At 34.7% G+C, this 18,476-nt stretch overlaps 1 protein-coding gene across 1 annotated transcript; it reads left to right on the forward strand.

Moving 5' to 3' along the window:
• The first annotated feature begins 49 nt into the window (after nucleotides 1-49).
• LOC130221159 (uncharacterized) lies at nucleotides 50-7,903 on the forward strand. The gene is made up of 10 exons (XM_056453507.1): nucleotides 50-315; nucleotides 2,177-2,254; nucleotides 2,454-2,486; nucleotides 2,571-2,657; nucleotides 2,811-2,908; nucleotides 3,002-3,084; nucleotides 6,215-6,322; nucleotides 6,513-6,575; nucleotides 6,703-6,768; nucleotides 7,201-7,903. Exons 1-10 carry the CDS (start codon nucleotides 238-240, stop codon nucleotides 7,305-7,307), a joined length of 801 nt encoding a protein of 266 aa, XP_056309482.1. The 5' UTR covers nucleotides 50-237; the 3' UTR covers nucleotides 7,308-7,903.
• Nucleotides 7,904-18,476: the final 10,573 nt, after the last annotated feature.

An 18,476-nucleotide genomic window follows, 5' to 3' on the forward strand; every position in this document is an offset into this window, starting at 1 on the left:
TTCATGGATATGTTGTTTGTTTCTTGCCATAATGGGAAATGGATTTACATATAGAATAAAACTGAGAAGTGCTGTGCGGAGGATCATGAACCTCCCCCGTGTTTTGGCCTTTTTGAGCACAGCATCTCTTTATTATTCAATTATCATAAGTGAGGATGTGACAGTTTCAGGGGGAAGTCATGATGTTGTTTAAGGTGTATTATGTAGTATGAACACTTTCAGCACACAGAAGTGAGCATGAGCATGTCGTCGACTGGAAGAGGAGTGCCGGCTCCGCTCTGCCAGGGCTTCCTGAAGAAACGCAAAGACAAGATGGTATGAATATATTTGTATTTATTTGCAAGAATCATTTGAGCACAAAAGCAGGGTCAGTTGTTGGAAATTGAGATTGTTACATCATCAGAAAGCTGAATAAATAGGCTTGCCTATAGTTTGTTGTGTGTTGTGCATATGGTATGGTTTGTTAGCCATGATACAACCTGAGGGCTTAAAAAAAATAAATCAAATTTTTGAGATAAATAACCTTGTACACCAACAAATCTAAAAGTTTGATATATTTGTTGTAGGAGTTTTACAAAATGTCTTTTCGCTTTGATTTTTACAAAATGCAATTCACTTCAAGCAGAAAAAAGTGATTGTTTTATGATGTAGTGGTTTGACACACTCACCTGCCACTTTATTAGGTACACTGTTCGTTAACTCAAATTTCTAATCAGCCAATCACATGGCAGCAACTCAATGCATGTAGACATGGTCAAAACGATCTGCTGCAGTTCAAACTGAGCATCAGAATGGGGAAGAAAGGTGATTTAAGTGACTTTGAACGTGGCATGGTTGTTTGTGCCAGATGGGCTGGTCTGAGTATTTCAGAAACTGCTGATGTACTGGGATTTTCACTCACAACCATCTCTAGGGTTTACAGAGAATGGTCAGAAAAAGAGAACATTTCCAGTGAGCGGTTGTTCTGAAGGCAAAATTAACTTGTTGAAAAGGACAATGGCCAGAATGATTTGAGCTGATAAAAGGCAACAGTAACACAAATGATCACTCGTTACAACCGAGGTATGCAGAAGAGCATCTCTGAACACACAACATGTTGAACTTTGAGGCGGATGGGCTACAGCGCAAGAAGACCGGGTGCCACTCCTGTCAGCTAAGAACAGGAAACTGAGTCTACAGTTCACACAGGCTCACCAAAATTGGACTATAGAATATTGGATAAACATTGCCTGGTCTGATGAGTCTCGATTTTCTGCAGTAACATTCACATGGTAAAGTCAGAAATTGGCATCAACAACATGAAAGCATGGATCCATCCTGTATTGTATCAACGGTTCAGGCTGGTGGTGTAATGGTGTGGGGATATTTTCTTGCTACACCTTGGGTCTATTAGTACCAATTGAGCATCATTTCAGCGCCACAACCTACCTGAGTATTGTTGTTGACCATGTCCATCCCTTTATGACCAGTGTACCCATCTTCTGATGGCTACTTCCAGCAGAATAGCACGCCATGTCATAAAGCGTGAATCTAAGACTGGTTTCTTGAACATGATGATGAGTTCACTGTACTCAAATGGCCTCCACAATCACGAGAACTCAATCCAATAGAGCATCTTTCGGATGTGGTGAAACAGGATATTCGCATCATGGATGTGCAGACGACAAATCTGCAGCGACTGCGTGATGCTATCATGTCAATATGGACCAAAATCTCTGATAAATCTTTCCATTACCTTGAAGGATAGTTTTGAAGGTAAAAGGGGTCCGACCCGGTACTAGTAAGGTGTAGCTAATAAAGTGGCCGGTGAGTTGAATGTACAAACGTTTTAAGACCAATATAATTTCATAGATGTCAATTTTTGCCTCCTAATGGTATTCCATTCCAAGCCATGTATTGCAGCTTATTTTTGATAATCCCTCATTTTTAATGAAGAATTTATTCATGGATATTACTTGATATACACACACTAAAAGTTTCAAGCCAAATTTGGATAAAATATGGACAAAACCCAACAGTTGGGTTAATATTTTAAATTAATAAAATAAATGTAAAAAAATGTAATAAAAAATGGTTGGGTTTGTCCATATATTTTGCATTTTTAGGGGGAAAGTAAAACAATCCAGCATGTTTTTAGTTAATATTTTTGGTCATGAATTTGTTATATTTTCCTCAGAAACTTCGGTGGGTGACTTACTGGTTCAGACTTTACAATACCACGTTGTTTTTCTATACTAAAAAACACGGGAGTGCTGTAAGTATTTAACTGTTCATGGTACATTTTTAACAAACCTCTGATGTTAGACTTTGGTTGAATAAAGGGAAGTATTTTATTTTGTTTAGTAGTGTGTTAGTGATTTAAACATTGCAGTTCAACTCTTAAATACAGTTTACTGACATTTTGAAGAATATTTTAATTCATTATTAATCCATTGTGTCTCAAACTCCGACAGTTAGACCTCAGAGGCCAATACTACATATATGAGGTAAAGTCAGTATGTAATAATATCCGCGTGTCATTGTTTAGTTGTCAGTAAAGGACCAATTGAGTGCTTCTCTTGTCTTAACAGGTTCAGTCTGTGCGGGAGGTCAACAAATCTGAAAACAATCGCTATATGTTTGAGATCACAATGAAAAACGGGAAGAAGAAAATGCTTGTGAGTTTCCATTTGAATCAAACGAGTGTCTATAATCTGTGTTTGAGGATGTGGTTTACCATCCGCCCCCTGTGAATCATGTTATTTAGTTAGCAAGACTGTCAAAACTGAAAGAATGAATATTCTCTTTCTGCTTGAATTGTGTGCAAACAGGCAGCAGAGTCAGCTCCCATCCGGCAGGAATGGATGGACCAGCTGTGGAAAGCCATGCTAATCAGCGGTCCTGACAGATCTGGATCAATCTCCAATGGGTACCACTGCTCTTTAAGAAGCTTCATGTCAGCTCTCGTCTCTGCGTGAGGTTTATAATGCTCTGAATGTGCTTTGTGTGTTCTTGAGATTAGGGAGCTGCTGCCGGAGTCCAGCAGATATTCAATGGACAGTAGATGCTTCTCCATTGGTCAAGAGTCATTTCAGTCCTTTTCTGGTAATGTCCTGCATCCGGGACGTGAACTATGCAATTTCTACTGCTTTCCAAAATGTCTTTCACAATGATGCTTTCACAACAATCTTAAAGGGATAAATGCAAACATTTGACAACAACAGTAATTGATTTACAAACATGACATGACAAAATGTATATAATTCACTAATTGAACATTATATTTGTCCATTGAACATTGAATCTATGATCCTTCATAAAAGCAAGTAAATGGGTTTGCCCTTTGAAAGTAAAAGATAAATCATAGAAGCATGAATTATGGCTACTGACAATATATTGAGGTCTTGTGAAGTGAAACCAATTCACAGCTTTGAGAAATGTGTGTGTTCATGACAGTCTGGATCAAGAACAGAAAAAGAGGCAGCTGTTGGGTTTAGAACTGAGCAGACCAAAATCGCTGTATTATTATAAAGGTATTATAATAGGTACAGCGAGGTAACTGCATTGGACTCAAGTGATTGCTGGTTGACAAGCAGGGGGAAAAAATGGCACTGAAAAATAGCCAGGCACAACAGATGAAGCAACTCTTTAAAAACATGGTACACATGGGATCACATTTTGACAAATGTAAAGTAAAAATATAAAATACGACAAACAAAATTGAAATGAAAAACAAAAGTGAAATGCATCCTCAATCGGATTCAGATCAGGTGATTGACTTGGCCATTGCATAACACTATTTCTTTCACTTCAAAAACTCTTTGGTTGCTTTTGCTTTTGCAGTATGCTTTGGGTCATTCTCCATTTGCACTATGAAGCGCCGTCCAATGAGTTCTGAAGTATTTGGCTTAATATGAGAAGAAAATATTGCCTGAAACACTTCAGAATTCCTCCTGCTGCTTTTGTCAGCAGTCACATCATCAATAAATACAAAAGAACCAGTTGCATTGACAGCCATACATGTCCACATGTCACTACTACCACCATGCTTCACTGCTTAGAATCATGAGCACTTCCTTTACTTCTCCGTACTCAAGTTGATCTTGATCTTATCTCTAGGATGTTGTTCCAGCACTGTGATGGCTTTTTTAGAACTCTAATCTGGCCTTTTCATTTTTAAGGCTCACCAATGGTTTACATCTTATGGTGAACCCTCTGTATTCACTCTGGTGTAGTCTTCTCTTGTTTGTTGACTTGACACACATACATCTACCTCCTGGAGAGTGTTCTTGATCTGGCCAACTGTTGTGAAGAGTGTTTTCTTCACCAGAGAAAGAATTCTTTGGTCATCCACCACAGTTGTTTCCGTAGTCTTCTGGGTCTTTTAGTGTTGCTGAGCTCACTGGTGTGTTTTTTTCTTTTTAAGAATTTTCCAAACAGTTGTTTTGGCCACGCCTAATGTTTCTGCTGTCTTTCTGACGGGTTTGTTTTGTTTTTTCAGCCTAACGATGGCTTGCTTCACTGACAGTGACAGCTCTTTGGATCTCATCTTGAGAGTTGACAGTAACAGATTCCAAATGCAAATAGCACACTTGAAATGAACTCTGGACCTTTTATCTGCTCATTGTAATTGGGATAATGAGGGAATAGCACACACTTGGCCATGGAAGAGCTTAGAAACCAATTGTCCAATTACCTTTGGACCCTTAACAAGTGGGAGGCACTGTATGTACAGGGTTCCTATGGGTCATGAATTTCTGGAATATCATGGAGTTTTAAAAGGTCTATTCCAGACAAATTTTACATTCTTTTTTTGTCCAAAGTCATGGAAGATCTGGGATTTTGTTTGTCGTATTTTACCTTTTTACTTTCTATTCATTAAAATGTGATCCCATGTGTACAATGTTTTTAAGGAGTTGCTTCATTTGTTGTGCCTGGCTATTTTTAGTGCCATTTTTTTCCACTGCTTGTCAACCAGCAATCACTTGAGTCCAATGCAGTTATCTCGCTGTACCTGTTATAGTACCTTTATAATAATAAAGCGATTTTGGTCTGCTCAGTTCTAAACCCAACAGCTGCCTGTTTTTCTGTTGGTATAGGTCAATCAGCTTTTTAGTTAGTCAAAGTCCAGGAACTTTTCTTTTTGCTTTGCGTAGGAACCCTGTGTATATCATATATTATACATCAAAATGGTATTTGTGCTTAAGATTGATGTTGCAAACTATACAAAGAATTATGATTTATATTTGTATATGTGATCTCTGTCAGGAAGATTTACTTCAGGTTTCATTTGATAACCATTTGACAAAGTTGCAACAGGAAGCTTGTACTCCAGACTGTCATGAAGATGCACAAAACCGTTTTTTGAGGCTGTAGATCAGGGGTGCTCAACTCTGTTCCTGGAGATCTACCTTCCAGCTAAACTGTGCAGAGCTGCAGCCCTCCAGGAACTGAGTTGACACCCCTGCTGTAGATTAAAGGTCAAGGATTTCTTTAAAGATTTCTATGAACTTTTTTGGAAATCAAGGTCTTACAGGTTTTGGAATGACTCTGTGAATAAATGACGACAGAACTTTCATTTTTCTGTAAACTATCTTTTTTAGGGGACAGTTCAATCAACATCTACCTGTTTGAGTTTCTTTCTTCTGTTGAACAGAACAAATATATATATATATATATATATATATATATATATATATATATATATATATATATATATATATATATATATATATATATATATATATATTCTGAAGAATGTTGAAAACCAATAGCCACTGAGTTCCATAGTAACCCCCCTTATTAGGGATCAGTTACCAACATTTCTCAAAATATCTTATTTTGTGTTCAATTAATGGTGATTGAATTTTCCATTTAGGGTGTAATATACACTCAAAAGCATTATATTGCTGCTTGTTCAACTACTTATTTAAAATAAGCTGAAACAACACAATTTTTATGATTTGTTTTTGACAACTTAACAGTTTTATGTTCAATCCACTTAAATTTGTTAAGTTAACTTAATCGATTTGTATTGGAACAATATGAATGAATTGTGTGGAACCCTGTGTGTTTTTGTTTACAGTGTACATCTAAATAATTTTCATTAGCAGATAAATATCTTGGTCAAACTTGTGTGTATAGGAAACTGCAGGGACAGAAAAAACTATATAATAATTAAATCCACTTATGGATGTTTAAAATGATTCTTACAAGAACTTGTTTTTTTCTTCAGATGCTGATGAGACACAAGAAGGTTTGCCTACAGACAATGAAATGGAACAAAACACTGAAGAGTTTGTGCTGACGGACTATGAATATGACGTTCTACCACCTCGAAAACGTGTGCATATTGATCTTTTTTTGCAAAATTATTAGTTATTAGTTTGCATTATTTTGCTAATTTAGCATGCAATGTTCACATGACTGCGTAGATGTTTGCATTGTCTGCTGTGTAATTCTGATTTACTGTTAAAATAAGTGTGTATTGTTTAACGGTCAATGACTTTTGTAAAATTATTAATTGAATACAGTTACTGAAGAAGCCATTTATGACACTCCGACATCCAGAAGGTCAACTAATGAGAGAGAGCATGGTAAATCCAGACCCAATACTAGTTTACAGTATTGTATTATTATTAATTGTACATTATTATTAATTACAGTATTATTAAATTATGTTCGTATATTCAGCATTGTATTGTTGTTGTTCTCTATTCACAGGTATGACTGATAGCATCTATGATGTTCCAAACACCTTGATTAGGAAATTCACTGAACATACAGTTGGTAATGCTAAAATAATACTAACTACTCGATTATGATTGTTTATGTGGTATTTGATTTGATTATTTTTATCAATACTGCTTTTCATATCTTGACCCCCCCCCCCCCCATTTCACATACAGTCAATCCTGAAATTATTCATATACCTCAGGCAAATTCTGACTTAAAGACTTTGTTTATATGTAAATAAAAGCTGAGATTTTTTTTCTCACAATAATGCCTCTTGTACATTTTTTTTTGGGAGAAACCCGTGTCATTTCTAGTACAAATAATAATAATAATAATAATTATTATTATTATTGAATAAAAGTAACTTTAATTTAAAATTTGCCAGGGGTATGAATAATTTTGGGCTTGACTGTACATTGTTTTAAATTATTATTCTATTCTTATTGTAGTTGTTATTTAATGTCTTATTTTAATGTCTCTCTACAGAATCTCACAGCGGCAGTGCGAGGCCTGAGAGCTGTGGTCTTCTGAATGACATGATAGCCTGTCTGGACAGTGAATCTGCAGCCTGGGTCAAAACTGCTCCTTTGTGAATGTATATGAGAAGGCTTAATTGTAAATGTGTGTTGTTGCAGTAAAAACAGATAGGTCACTCAAAAGTACAAATTCTACAATCATTTCATCTTTTCGTTGTCCTAATGTCTAGAGCCTAAACACTTTTAACTGTATCATTTGATTTTTGGTACTAACAATAGGTGGGCTAGGAGGTAATGACATAATATTTTGTCCATGTCCTAAATGAACAAGTGTTTTGGGGTTTGAATATTTTCTGCAATTATTTTAAGATATCTTCTGATTAATTGTCCTATTGGGAAGTTATAAGGAATAACAAATAACAGTGGTCAAACTACTTTCTCTACAAACAAGTGTGTTTATGACTATGCATAAAATAAAATAATTTAAAACTACCAGTTTGCAACATCAATCAGCATAAACAGCAGGTTTTTTTTGTTTGTTTTGAGCCTAAGCTTTCAACAGGGCACTTGTCAATAAGGAAGCTCACATCAAAATTGGATGACAAGAACAGTGACAAGATTGTGACTAGATTCATGTTAAGGACATAAACCTTTGATAAATAAGACGATGTTCACAATTATTGTCAAATTATGTTTGTAATCTATTCAAGGAACAGAATATGTATTAAAGTGTTGAAAATGTTTTTTAGATTTTCTTTTCTTTCAAACATTTTTTTGTTGTCCCACATTATAAAAATATGATTGATAATGTGGGACAGCCTTTGACTGGGAGAAATGTGCATTTAGAGACTTTATAAGTTTAATGATGAAATGTACAATGTTCTGTACATAAACTCACACACATACACACTCACTTCACATTCACTTAAACACACACCCTTACACAGTCTCTCTCTCTCTCTGTCTCTCTGTCTCTCTCTCTCTCTCTCTCTCACACACACACACACACACACACACACACACACACACACACACACTTAGTCTCTCTCTCTCATGTACACACAAAAACATACTTGCACACTTACACTCTCTTGCTCTCTCTCTCTCTCACACACACACACACACACACTGTATACACACTTAGTCTCTCTCTCATGTACACACAAAAACATACTTGCACACTTACACTCTCTTGCTCTCTCTGTCTCTCTCTCTCTCACACACACACACACACTGTATACACACTTAGTCTCTCATGTACACACAAAAACATACTTGCACACTTACACTCTCTTGCTCTCTCTCTCTCACACACACACACACACACTTAGTCTCTCTCTCTCTCTCATGTACACACAAAAACATACTTGCACACTTACACTCTCTGTCTCTCTCTCTCTCTCACACACACACACACACACACACACACACACACTGTATACACACTTAGTCTCTCATGTACACACAAAAACATACTTGCACACTTACACTCTTGCTCTCGCTCTCTCTCTCTCTCACACACACACACTTAGTCTCTCTCTCATGTACACACAAAAACATACTTGCACACTTACACTCTCTTGCTCTCTCTCTCTCTCACACACACACACACTGTATACACACTTAGTCTCTCTCTCATGTACACACAAAAACATACTTGCACACTTACACTCTCTTGCTCTCTCTCTCTCTCTCTCTCTCTCACACACACACACACTGTATACACACTTAGTCTCTCTCTCATGTACACACAAAAACATACTTGCACACTTACACTCTTTCTCTCTCTCTCACACACACACACACACACACACACTGTATACACACTCAACCTCTCTCATGTACACACAAAAACACTTGCACACTTACACTCTCTCTCTCTCTCTCTCTCTCTCTCTCACACACACACACTGTATACACACACAGTCTCTCTCTCATGTACACACAAAAAAATACTTGCACACTTACACTCTCTCTCTTTCTCTCTCTCTCTCTCTCTCTCTCTCTCTCACACACACACACACACACACACACACACACACACACTATACACACTCAGTCTCTCATGTACACACAAAAACATACTTGCACACTTACACTCTCTCTCTCTCTCTCTCTCTCTCTCTCTCTCTCTCTCTCTCTCTCTCTCTCTCTCTCTCTCTCACACACAAACACACACACACTCATTTTTTTAAAAAAAATTGGTAAAATTGTGTTTGGCATGCATAAATATGGCAAATATACTTTTTCAGCCCGAATACATGTCTCAGATTACGAAGTGACCTGTCTCAGGTTATCAAATTCAGGCAGATTTTTTTGACACAAGAATACTAATGTGACATGGCTCTTCTCAGTATAATATCTATATTACGTTTTCTTAGATGGTTAGAAAATATCTTAGGCATTTCAGAAAAGTCTATGTTGTTCTAATTAGTTAGACATTAAAATAGAAAGCTGGTCAAAATTGCAAAAAGTGTCACATATACCGAATGATGCTGAAGAAGTTGATAATGTAAATTTAAAACCTTTTGATTCAGTGGCTAATTTATATGGATTTGAACGATCTCATGCGTACATTTAGTACGATTTGCTCATCTCCCAATGACGGTTACGGGTGCAAATAAAATTCATACATTAACAATCATTTTCATATGGAGTCGTACGAGTTAGCCACTGAAACGTAAAATCGTTACTTTTACTGTAGGCTGCTTAACTTTTAATGCCACAATGGCTTTGGAAAATATTTCTGTTTAAAAGCTATTAAGTATTCTGTAATTCTGTGGAATGAATGTTTGTTTTTCTTGCTTTCTTTAAATGCAGTCTTTACAAAAAATTGTTGACTTTTTTAGACAAAGAAACATATACGTATCCTCCACATGCAATTACATTTGATATTTGACATATAATGTCTTGTGGGCATCTGCACTTAATTAATTTTATAGGTTATTTTCTGGTAAGCTTTTTGGAATCCTTATGTGTCGCATGCCTGGGGGTGTTGCTCTGTTGTTCCCTCCTCCCCTTTCTGTTTTTATTTGCTGAGTGGACCAATCAGAAGAGGATGGGGGTTATTTATGCACTCCAGTGATGACTCGGACCAGATTAGAGAAGGATCCTTGTTACTCGTAGGTGCTGTGGTTTTCTGTGTGACATTTGTGCATGTCTTGTTCTCTGGTTCGTTTTAAAGAGTTTTTTTTTTTTTGTGAGTTGTACATCTGTTCAGAACGGATATATATATATATATATATATATATATATATATATATATATATATATATATATATATATATATATATAATTTTTCATATTTCTCTTTTAGTTATTTAGAGGTGGTGGATCGATTAGTTAGCGGGTGTTTAATTTGTTATTTTCTTTGATTTGGCACCGCTTATTTTCCTTCCCTCTATCAGGTTTGTTTGTTTACTTAATATTGCATTTACTGTACACATTTGTAAATATATTTTTGGGTGATTTTAAATATTCCTTTCCTTTCTCTTTATTGTAATAAAGCGAACATCTTTTTTTCCATGTCGTTGTCTGTGTCGATTCATAGCAGCTAACATCTCAGGGGAATTGTTATAATATTGGCCCTTTTTCATCCTCCGAGCCACGGGGCGTAACATTATGTTTATGCTGACATTGATGATGTTTGGATTGAGTAGCGCGGAAATAAAGAGCTAGAGCAAAAAAGACGACGGAGCTGATCGCGGCCACTCTATTCAAGTTCCAAATTCACGTTTCAAAGTTGTCCAAGAAAAAAATGTGACACTATAATTGCAAGTTAAATATGTGTATAACGGCATCTGACTGTAGGCTAATAATGTATACCTTTGTAAATCTGCTTTGGATTGGAACGAATGATGTGAAAAGTTCTATACAAATAAACTTGACCTCAATTGAACATTTCTAAATGAACAGAGGATTTAAGATTATATAATTTTTCATTATAGCCTGAAGATGTAGGCTATTTTATGGCTAAAACACAGCAACAAAAATATTCTAATTATTTCAAATTGTATTACAGCAAAATAGTACATAACATTAAACTCAACAAAACACTAATTTGGACAAAAACATTTAGGCTACCCAATGTAACCATGACCCAAACATCATGAAAATGAGTAGGCAAACAAGGTCGGGCAGTAAAATTATGTGGTTTCGAGACTCATGGGGCTTAATTCGCTTCCAAAACTCCCTGATTTAGCAAAAATCTATATTTGTCAACATTTATGAAACCTATTTCAAACATCGAATTTAATTTTTTACTATAAAATATCAAGTGTAGCCACAGTGAAACCTTAAGTGCTACAGTGGACTTTCATGCTACAGTAGATGGGGGTGTTAAGGTGCTTCATTTAAATTAAATGGTGCTAAATTCATGAATCTGGTGTTCGTGTAGGAACCACTTCAAAAGATCGTGAAAGAGAAAGAGATCGTGAAAGAGAAAGAGTAGGTGAGAGCGGGGACGAAAGTACCATTTTTCATAAAAAACTATTATTTTAAAAGATGTTTTACACTGTAAAAAATAAAAAGTTGAGTCAACTTAAAATTTTAAAGCAACCGGTTGCAAAGAAATTTTGAGTTTATTAAGCTTCAGTGGTTGAAGTTGTGCTAAATTATTTTTTAAGGTGACTGAAAGGGCTGGTTTAAGTCAAGTATAATTCACAATTTGACACAACTTCAACCACTGATGTTTAATAAACTCAAAATGTCTTTTGAAAGCCAGTTGCTTTAAAATTCATTGAACAAACAGTTCCAAACATGCAGTTAAATCATTTTCATGAGTAAATTCAACTCTGAGCTCAAAAATATGTCCACCTAACTTACAAATTTAAACTGAGTTTTATAAATATATATATATATATATATATATATATATATATTTAACAGTGTAGCAGAAATATATTTTTCTTGTTGTAACTTACTTGTCAAAATCAGGTGTTATTGTGTATCAATGTAATAACCTGCAAAAGTTGCACATTGCTACTTTTGACCCCATAGGTAGAGATGAAAGTATCACACGGGTGGGTCAAAAGTGACACAACAATATATTTGCTAGATTTACAGGCTTAATCTTTTTTATTTTAAATATATCTGACTATGACCTTGAAATATTAAACTGCATTTTTCATTTTAAATTTCAGTTCCATCAAATGTGTTAAAAGCAATCCAACAATGCAAATGTAATTTCTTTTCTACAATTTTAAAATATTTTTGTATTATTATTGCCAATATGCATTCATTTTATAAAATCTATTAATCGAAACACTGAACACTCTAATGTGGAAGTGAAAAATAAGAATGAATATAAGCAGTGGGACATAAATAAAAGGTGTTACTTTTGTCCCCACAGGAAATCTTGTCATTTAAACCTGATTTACTTTTACACTGAAAATCTCAGACATTGCAAACTTAATGTTATTGCGCTAAATAACCTGTAGATTGATCATATACGGTGATAGAGAAACACAACTTGTAATAAAAAAAGAGCCAATACAATAATTTACTTTCTGCACTTAAAAAGTTACATTTGGAGCTAACTGCAGGACATGAAAGCATGAAATTTAGCAGCTCCATCAAGGGTTGCATGCAGAATGTGCTAGCCTTAAAACATCTGTTGTCAGGGCTTCGAGAAAATTGATTTATTACTTTTGTTCCATGTTACTTTCGTCCCCTCTCACCATGTAAAAAAGAGGTTTTGGTTTCATTTCAACACGTCCAGCCCTGATGAGCTGACACTGTACATCTTTCTGTATTCAAGCTTGAAGTCTTCTTTGAAGTTGAAAAGTAAGTTGTTTTAATTTTGTTCTATGACAACATTAGTCAGGCAAATGCTTTTTGAAGAAACAGTATGCAGTTTTCTGAAGATATAGAGTGCAGTAATTTAGTAGGATTTGGTTTAGTGAACATAACAAAAGACAAATATTTTAGTTTTCGCTATATAAAAAGGAAAATGTTTCATTTTATGTATTACAACTATAACTGCTAGTACACTACAGGGTGGGTGGAAGTAACCTGAATTGATAATAAAGTCCATATTTCTAGTACTGCCTTTGGTGGCTGAGGTATGTACAATTGATGCATAAAATATAAAATCCTATGTATTGTCTATTTAGAGACAAATTTTGAAAAAGTCATAAAGACAAATGCTTTTGTTTCTTTAACTTGTTTTTGATAAGTTAATTGGGCTAACTAACTAGTTAACTATCTAGTAATCTCAACTTACATTTAACATTTTATGTAAATTGAGATTACTACAAAAGTTCCTTTGATTCAACTTAAAAAAGCGTGTTTTTTTTTTACAGTGTAGCCAATAAGAATAAATAATGAATCAAGAATTGCAAAAGCGATCGGAAAGGTAGTTTTAGATTAAGTACAACAGATGACTGCTGTCATAATGCTTTGTTAATAAAATGAGGGTTACATGGATTTTTTTTTTACTTCGTTTCAGCCAACAGAAAACTGACTTTCTATGAAGTCACATGTTGTAGACTGTAGACCAGGGATGGGCAAACTCGATCTTGGAGGGCCGGTGTCCCTGCATAGTTTTGCTCCAACCCTAATCAAACACACCTGCTTGTAGCTTTCTAGTGATCTTTAAGACACTAATTAGGGTGTTCAGGTGTGTTTGATTAGTGTTGGAGCAAAACTCTGCAGGGACACCGGCCCTCGAGGATCAAGTTTGCCCATGCCTGCTGTAGACACACACAAAGGTTATTCAAAGCATACAGAATCCCAGGTTTGTTCTCTTTTAAGTTTGTTTAAGATTATGTCAGCTTTTTTTCTCCTGTTGTTTAGTAATTTATTCATTTATTTTTTTCCTTTGCTGCATTCAATCCTGTTGTCTTAAATATAGAAATGATTATTTCTACAATTCAACATTACTCTTGCAATAAACTTTTTCATGTGTATTCACTGTGAAAGCATTGTGTTTGGCTTGAAACACATTTGAAGACGATAGCAATATACTTACAGAATTCATTCATTTTCTTTTCGGCTTAGTCCCTTTATTAATCTAGGGTTTCCACAGCGGAATGAACCACCAACTTATCCAGCATATGTTTTATGCAGCGGATGCCCTTCCAGCCGCAACACATCACTGGGACTTATAGAATTATGAGATAATAATGTAATTGTATAATACATCAGAATGCTTTTTTCATATTGGTTGATTTTAAAATGTTATTTTTTTAGTAGGCCTATTAACAGAATTATTGACAGTGCAAAACCCCAGCTATAACATATTAAGATATATAATATTGATTGGGTGACGCGGTGGCACAGTGGGTAGAACGTTCGTCTCACAGCAAGAAGGTCGCTGGTTCGAGGTGTGGCTGGGTCAGTTGGCGTTTCTGTGTAGAGTTTGCATGTTCTCCCCGTGTTGACCGGGATTGTATGTGTGTGAATGAGTGTGTATGTATGTTTCCCAGTGATGGGTTGCGGCTGGAAGGGCATCGGCTGCGTAAAACATATGCTGGATAAGTTGGCGGTTCATTCCGCTGTGGCGACCCCAGATTAATAAAGGGACTAAGCAGAAAAGAAAATGAATGAATGAATGATTGAATAATATTGATTGCCAGATATTTGTGTAAAGATTGTATAAGGTTTATGTTGAGTTAATGTATTTTATTTCCCAATATTAGTAATGTGTTAATGTAATGTTAATAGTATGTCACATGCTGTGGACATGTCAAACAAAGACTTTCTAAAACAAAAACAAGAAGAACAAAAAAAAAGTGAACTATATGTACATTGCATTAAAGACAAGCCTGAAACATGATAGTTCTTTCATGAAAAACATGCCATTAATATATTAACGAAATATACTTACTTACTCCCAGGGCCATTTATATCGAAGTTAATATTTAGCTACACCATACTGGTGTTTTGTAACATATAGTTTTTATGAGGCTCAACTAACCCCACCCCTAACCCTACCAGTAACAGTGACGTCACTCACTCCATTGAGTGCATTGTGTCTGACATTGCGTCGCTGAGTGATGCAATCTCAGCTTGCATCAATAAGGCTGCATCCAGATACTATTGACATAAACACGGGGGAACATTGCAAACTCCACACAGCAATGCCAACTGACCAGCCAGGACTCATTAACAAAATATATGCTTTAAAATGCCGGGTTGCTTAAACCACAATTTGGGTAGATATGGGCAAACTCAACCACTGAGTTAATTTAAATTGCATTTTAATTACATTTTTAAACAACCCGGTATTTTTAGAATGTATAGACTATTAAATAAATACTTAAAAGTTATATTCCAAAATCAAGATTTTGTCGTAAATTTTATGTAATATTTATTTTCTTTGTTAGGCACAAAACTCCATATGTGACATAGTAAATACAGAATATTTTCATTTAATTAAATTTACTTGATTATGATTATTTGTGTTGTTGTTGTTGTTGTTTAGCAGTTATGGCACAGCAACCTGAGACAGACTCCTTGAACCAAAGAATGGGTGAGTTGCTATTTATAATTCAACATGACGGATTTACTTCTCAGAAAATTTCTAATCTAAAAATTGAGCATTCTGTACTTTGTTCATATATTTTAAATCGCTGTAAATATCTGTATGTACATAAACAGGAGGACATAAATCTGTCATAACTAATAAAAAAGCAGAATAGAATATCACATTTTTGAAAAAGTATATTATATTGCATATAACTGGAGATCAGCATGGATACGCTCTACTCACACATGATCTTTTTCTGATTTTGATGGTAATGTAATAATATACAGATAAACTTGAATTGAATAGTATCTAATCTGGGTTATTTCCTTTAATGCACATTATAAATTGCCTCTCATTTGTTGTGTTTTCTTTTCTAGACTACAGTTTCATACCCTGTTCAAATTGGAATGAAAATCATGTCAGTTTGTGGTTACAGGACATTGGGCTTAAACCAGAGTACACACAGAAGCTTTATAAAGAAGAGGTTACAGGACCTGTTCTTCTGACTCTTACAAAACCATACCTGAAAGAGCTTGGTTTAGCAGGTGGACAAATACAGCTGTTGCTGCATAAAAGAGATAAACTTCAAACAGACAATTCAAAAACAAGTGTTCAGCAATTCAGTTTAGATGGAGAGGACAGAGAGAAAAACGTATATTATAATGTCACTAAATTGGAACAAAAATTTCAGGTTTTTCCACAATTTCAGCAGAAATTTGATTATAATGATGAACACAGGGAAAAACATGCCACACCTCCATTAGGGGGAGAAACAGGAGAACACAAACCGATAACTCCCTGTCATGATTGTAGATTTAAAATGTCCTTTGAATTTCAGCCAAGAAGATCTTGGCCAAAAATCAGATTTGTGCTTACAATCGTTTAATTTGCAAATCAAAAACAACTGAAAACTAATAATAACAACAGTGGCTGGAGTAACAAAAAATCCACTATAGATGGGTTTATGAAATGTTTTAGCTGAAACAAAATAAGATTGATTGTGATGATTATTATGACAGTCATTTAACAAAAAAATAGAAAGGCTACCAGTGGTACACATTTTATAAAATGGCCAAATGTCCAGTATCCAAATTGTTTCACACTACGAATTCGAACTTTCCTTAATTGATCAAGTTTATGTTTTATATGTACAGTCAAACCAAAAATTATTCATACCCCTGGCAAATTCTGACCTTTATTGAAAACTCTGACTTAATACTTTCATATAACCAGCCATTTATTAGGGACCAGAAATGAAACGGGCTTCTCCCAAAATATAATAAGATGATGTAAAAAAAGGCATCATGGAAAAAAGTTTCTCAGCTTTTATTTACATTTAAACAAAAACTTTACGTCAGAATTTGCCAGGGGTATGAAAAATTACAGGCTTGACTGTATATTTGATTATTTGGTGGTATAATTGAAATTCATATTTGTGTGTGTGTATATGTGTGTGTGTGTATATATATATATATATATATATATATATATATATATATATATATATATATATATATACTGTATATATAAATATATATATATATATAAAAAATACAATGTGTGTAATAATCATGCTTTTTAAAATAGCTAAAATATATTTTAAAATCGCTTTCATTTTGATTTGAAGCAGAAATACAAAAAAGAGCTGCTGTGAGATAGTACTTCCATATTATTTTAAGGATGTACAAATAAGACCAAAATTCCCATTGAGATCTTATTCCATTTCTGCGGTCCATGTGCCCAGATTAATTTCGGTGTCCCTGTGCCTTTAAGTCCCACATCTCAACTATAGCAAAAATCTGAAGGAATACTTTGCCAGACAGATTACTAATCTTTCCATTTATTCGTGTTTAAGATAAATAGATTAAAGCAGCTGGATTAATCAAGGTAGTATAAAACTGTAGCTCTTTTATAATACTAAATCTGTTCAGACAAAATGAAATATTGCTGGCACAAATTATCCACCATATAGACAGTCATAACAAATCAGAAGGGATGTATTTTAACAGCCACATATTTATATGAAGCATATATTTACATAGATTTAAATGTGTTTTTATGTAGATTTTAACTGTTAAGGGATTGATTCATCCAAAAATGAAAATTCTGTTATCACCTCCATGTTTTCCCAATACTCTGAGTCCATTGTTCATCTTTAGAATACAAATTAAGATATTTTTCATGAAATCCAGGAGCTCTCTCATCCTAGACAGCTATGTAGAAATGCTTTCATGTTGTGCTGCTCGTTCATCAGTCACGTCATGGAATGTTTTTAGAATGTTTTTTGTTCCTTTTTCTGGACAGAACAACTCTTGACAATTGCTGTCTGTGGAGGATGAGAGTTCTCAGATTTCATCTAAAATATCTTCATTTGTAGATGAACAAAGGTCTCATGGGGATGAGTAAATAACATCAGAATTAAAAATTAATCTTTTAAGAACTTTCTGATTTAGCATTTATAATTTCTGCTGCATTTCATTATTCATGTGGTGACTCAATTATATTCAGTTTATATATAAATATTATACAGACTTAAGAAATAGTTGTAAAGATACGCCAGAAATTGTGCCAAACCCAACTTTGATTTGTCCTGTAAAACGTAATTATTGTTGTAAAAAATGATTGTTTCCATCATTCAAGCCTCTCACTGTTATTATCATAATGGTAATAATGTAAAAGCCTGCTACAATCTATAAATGTCTTTTCCAGACTAATATTACAAGTATTTGACAGACAGATTGTGATTATTTCCCATGTTTGTAATATGTTGTGTTTTTCAATGTGTGCTTGACTAAACGTATGAACAGCAACTCAAA

Source organism: Danio aesculapii, chromosome 3 (assembly GCF_903798145.1).
Source record: "Danio aesculapii chromosome 3, fDanAes4.1, whole genome shotgun sequence".
Taxonomy (NCBI): domain Eukaryota; kingdom Metazoa; phylum Chordata; class Actinopteri; order Cypriniformes; family Danionidae; genus Danio; species Danio aesculapii.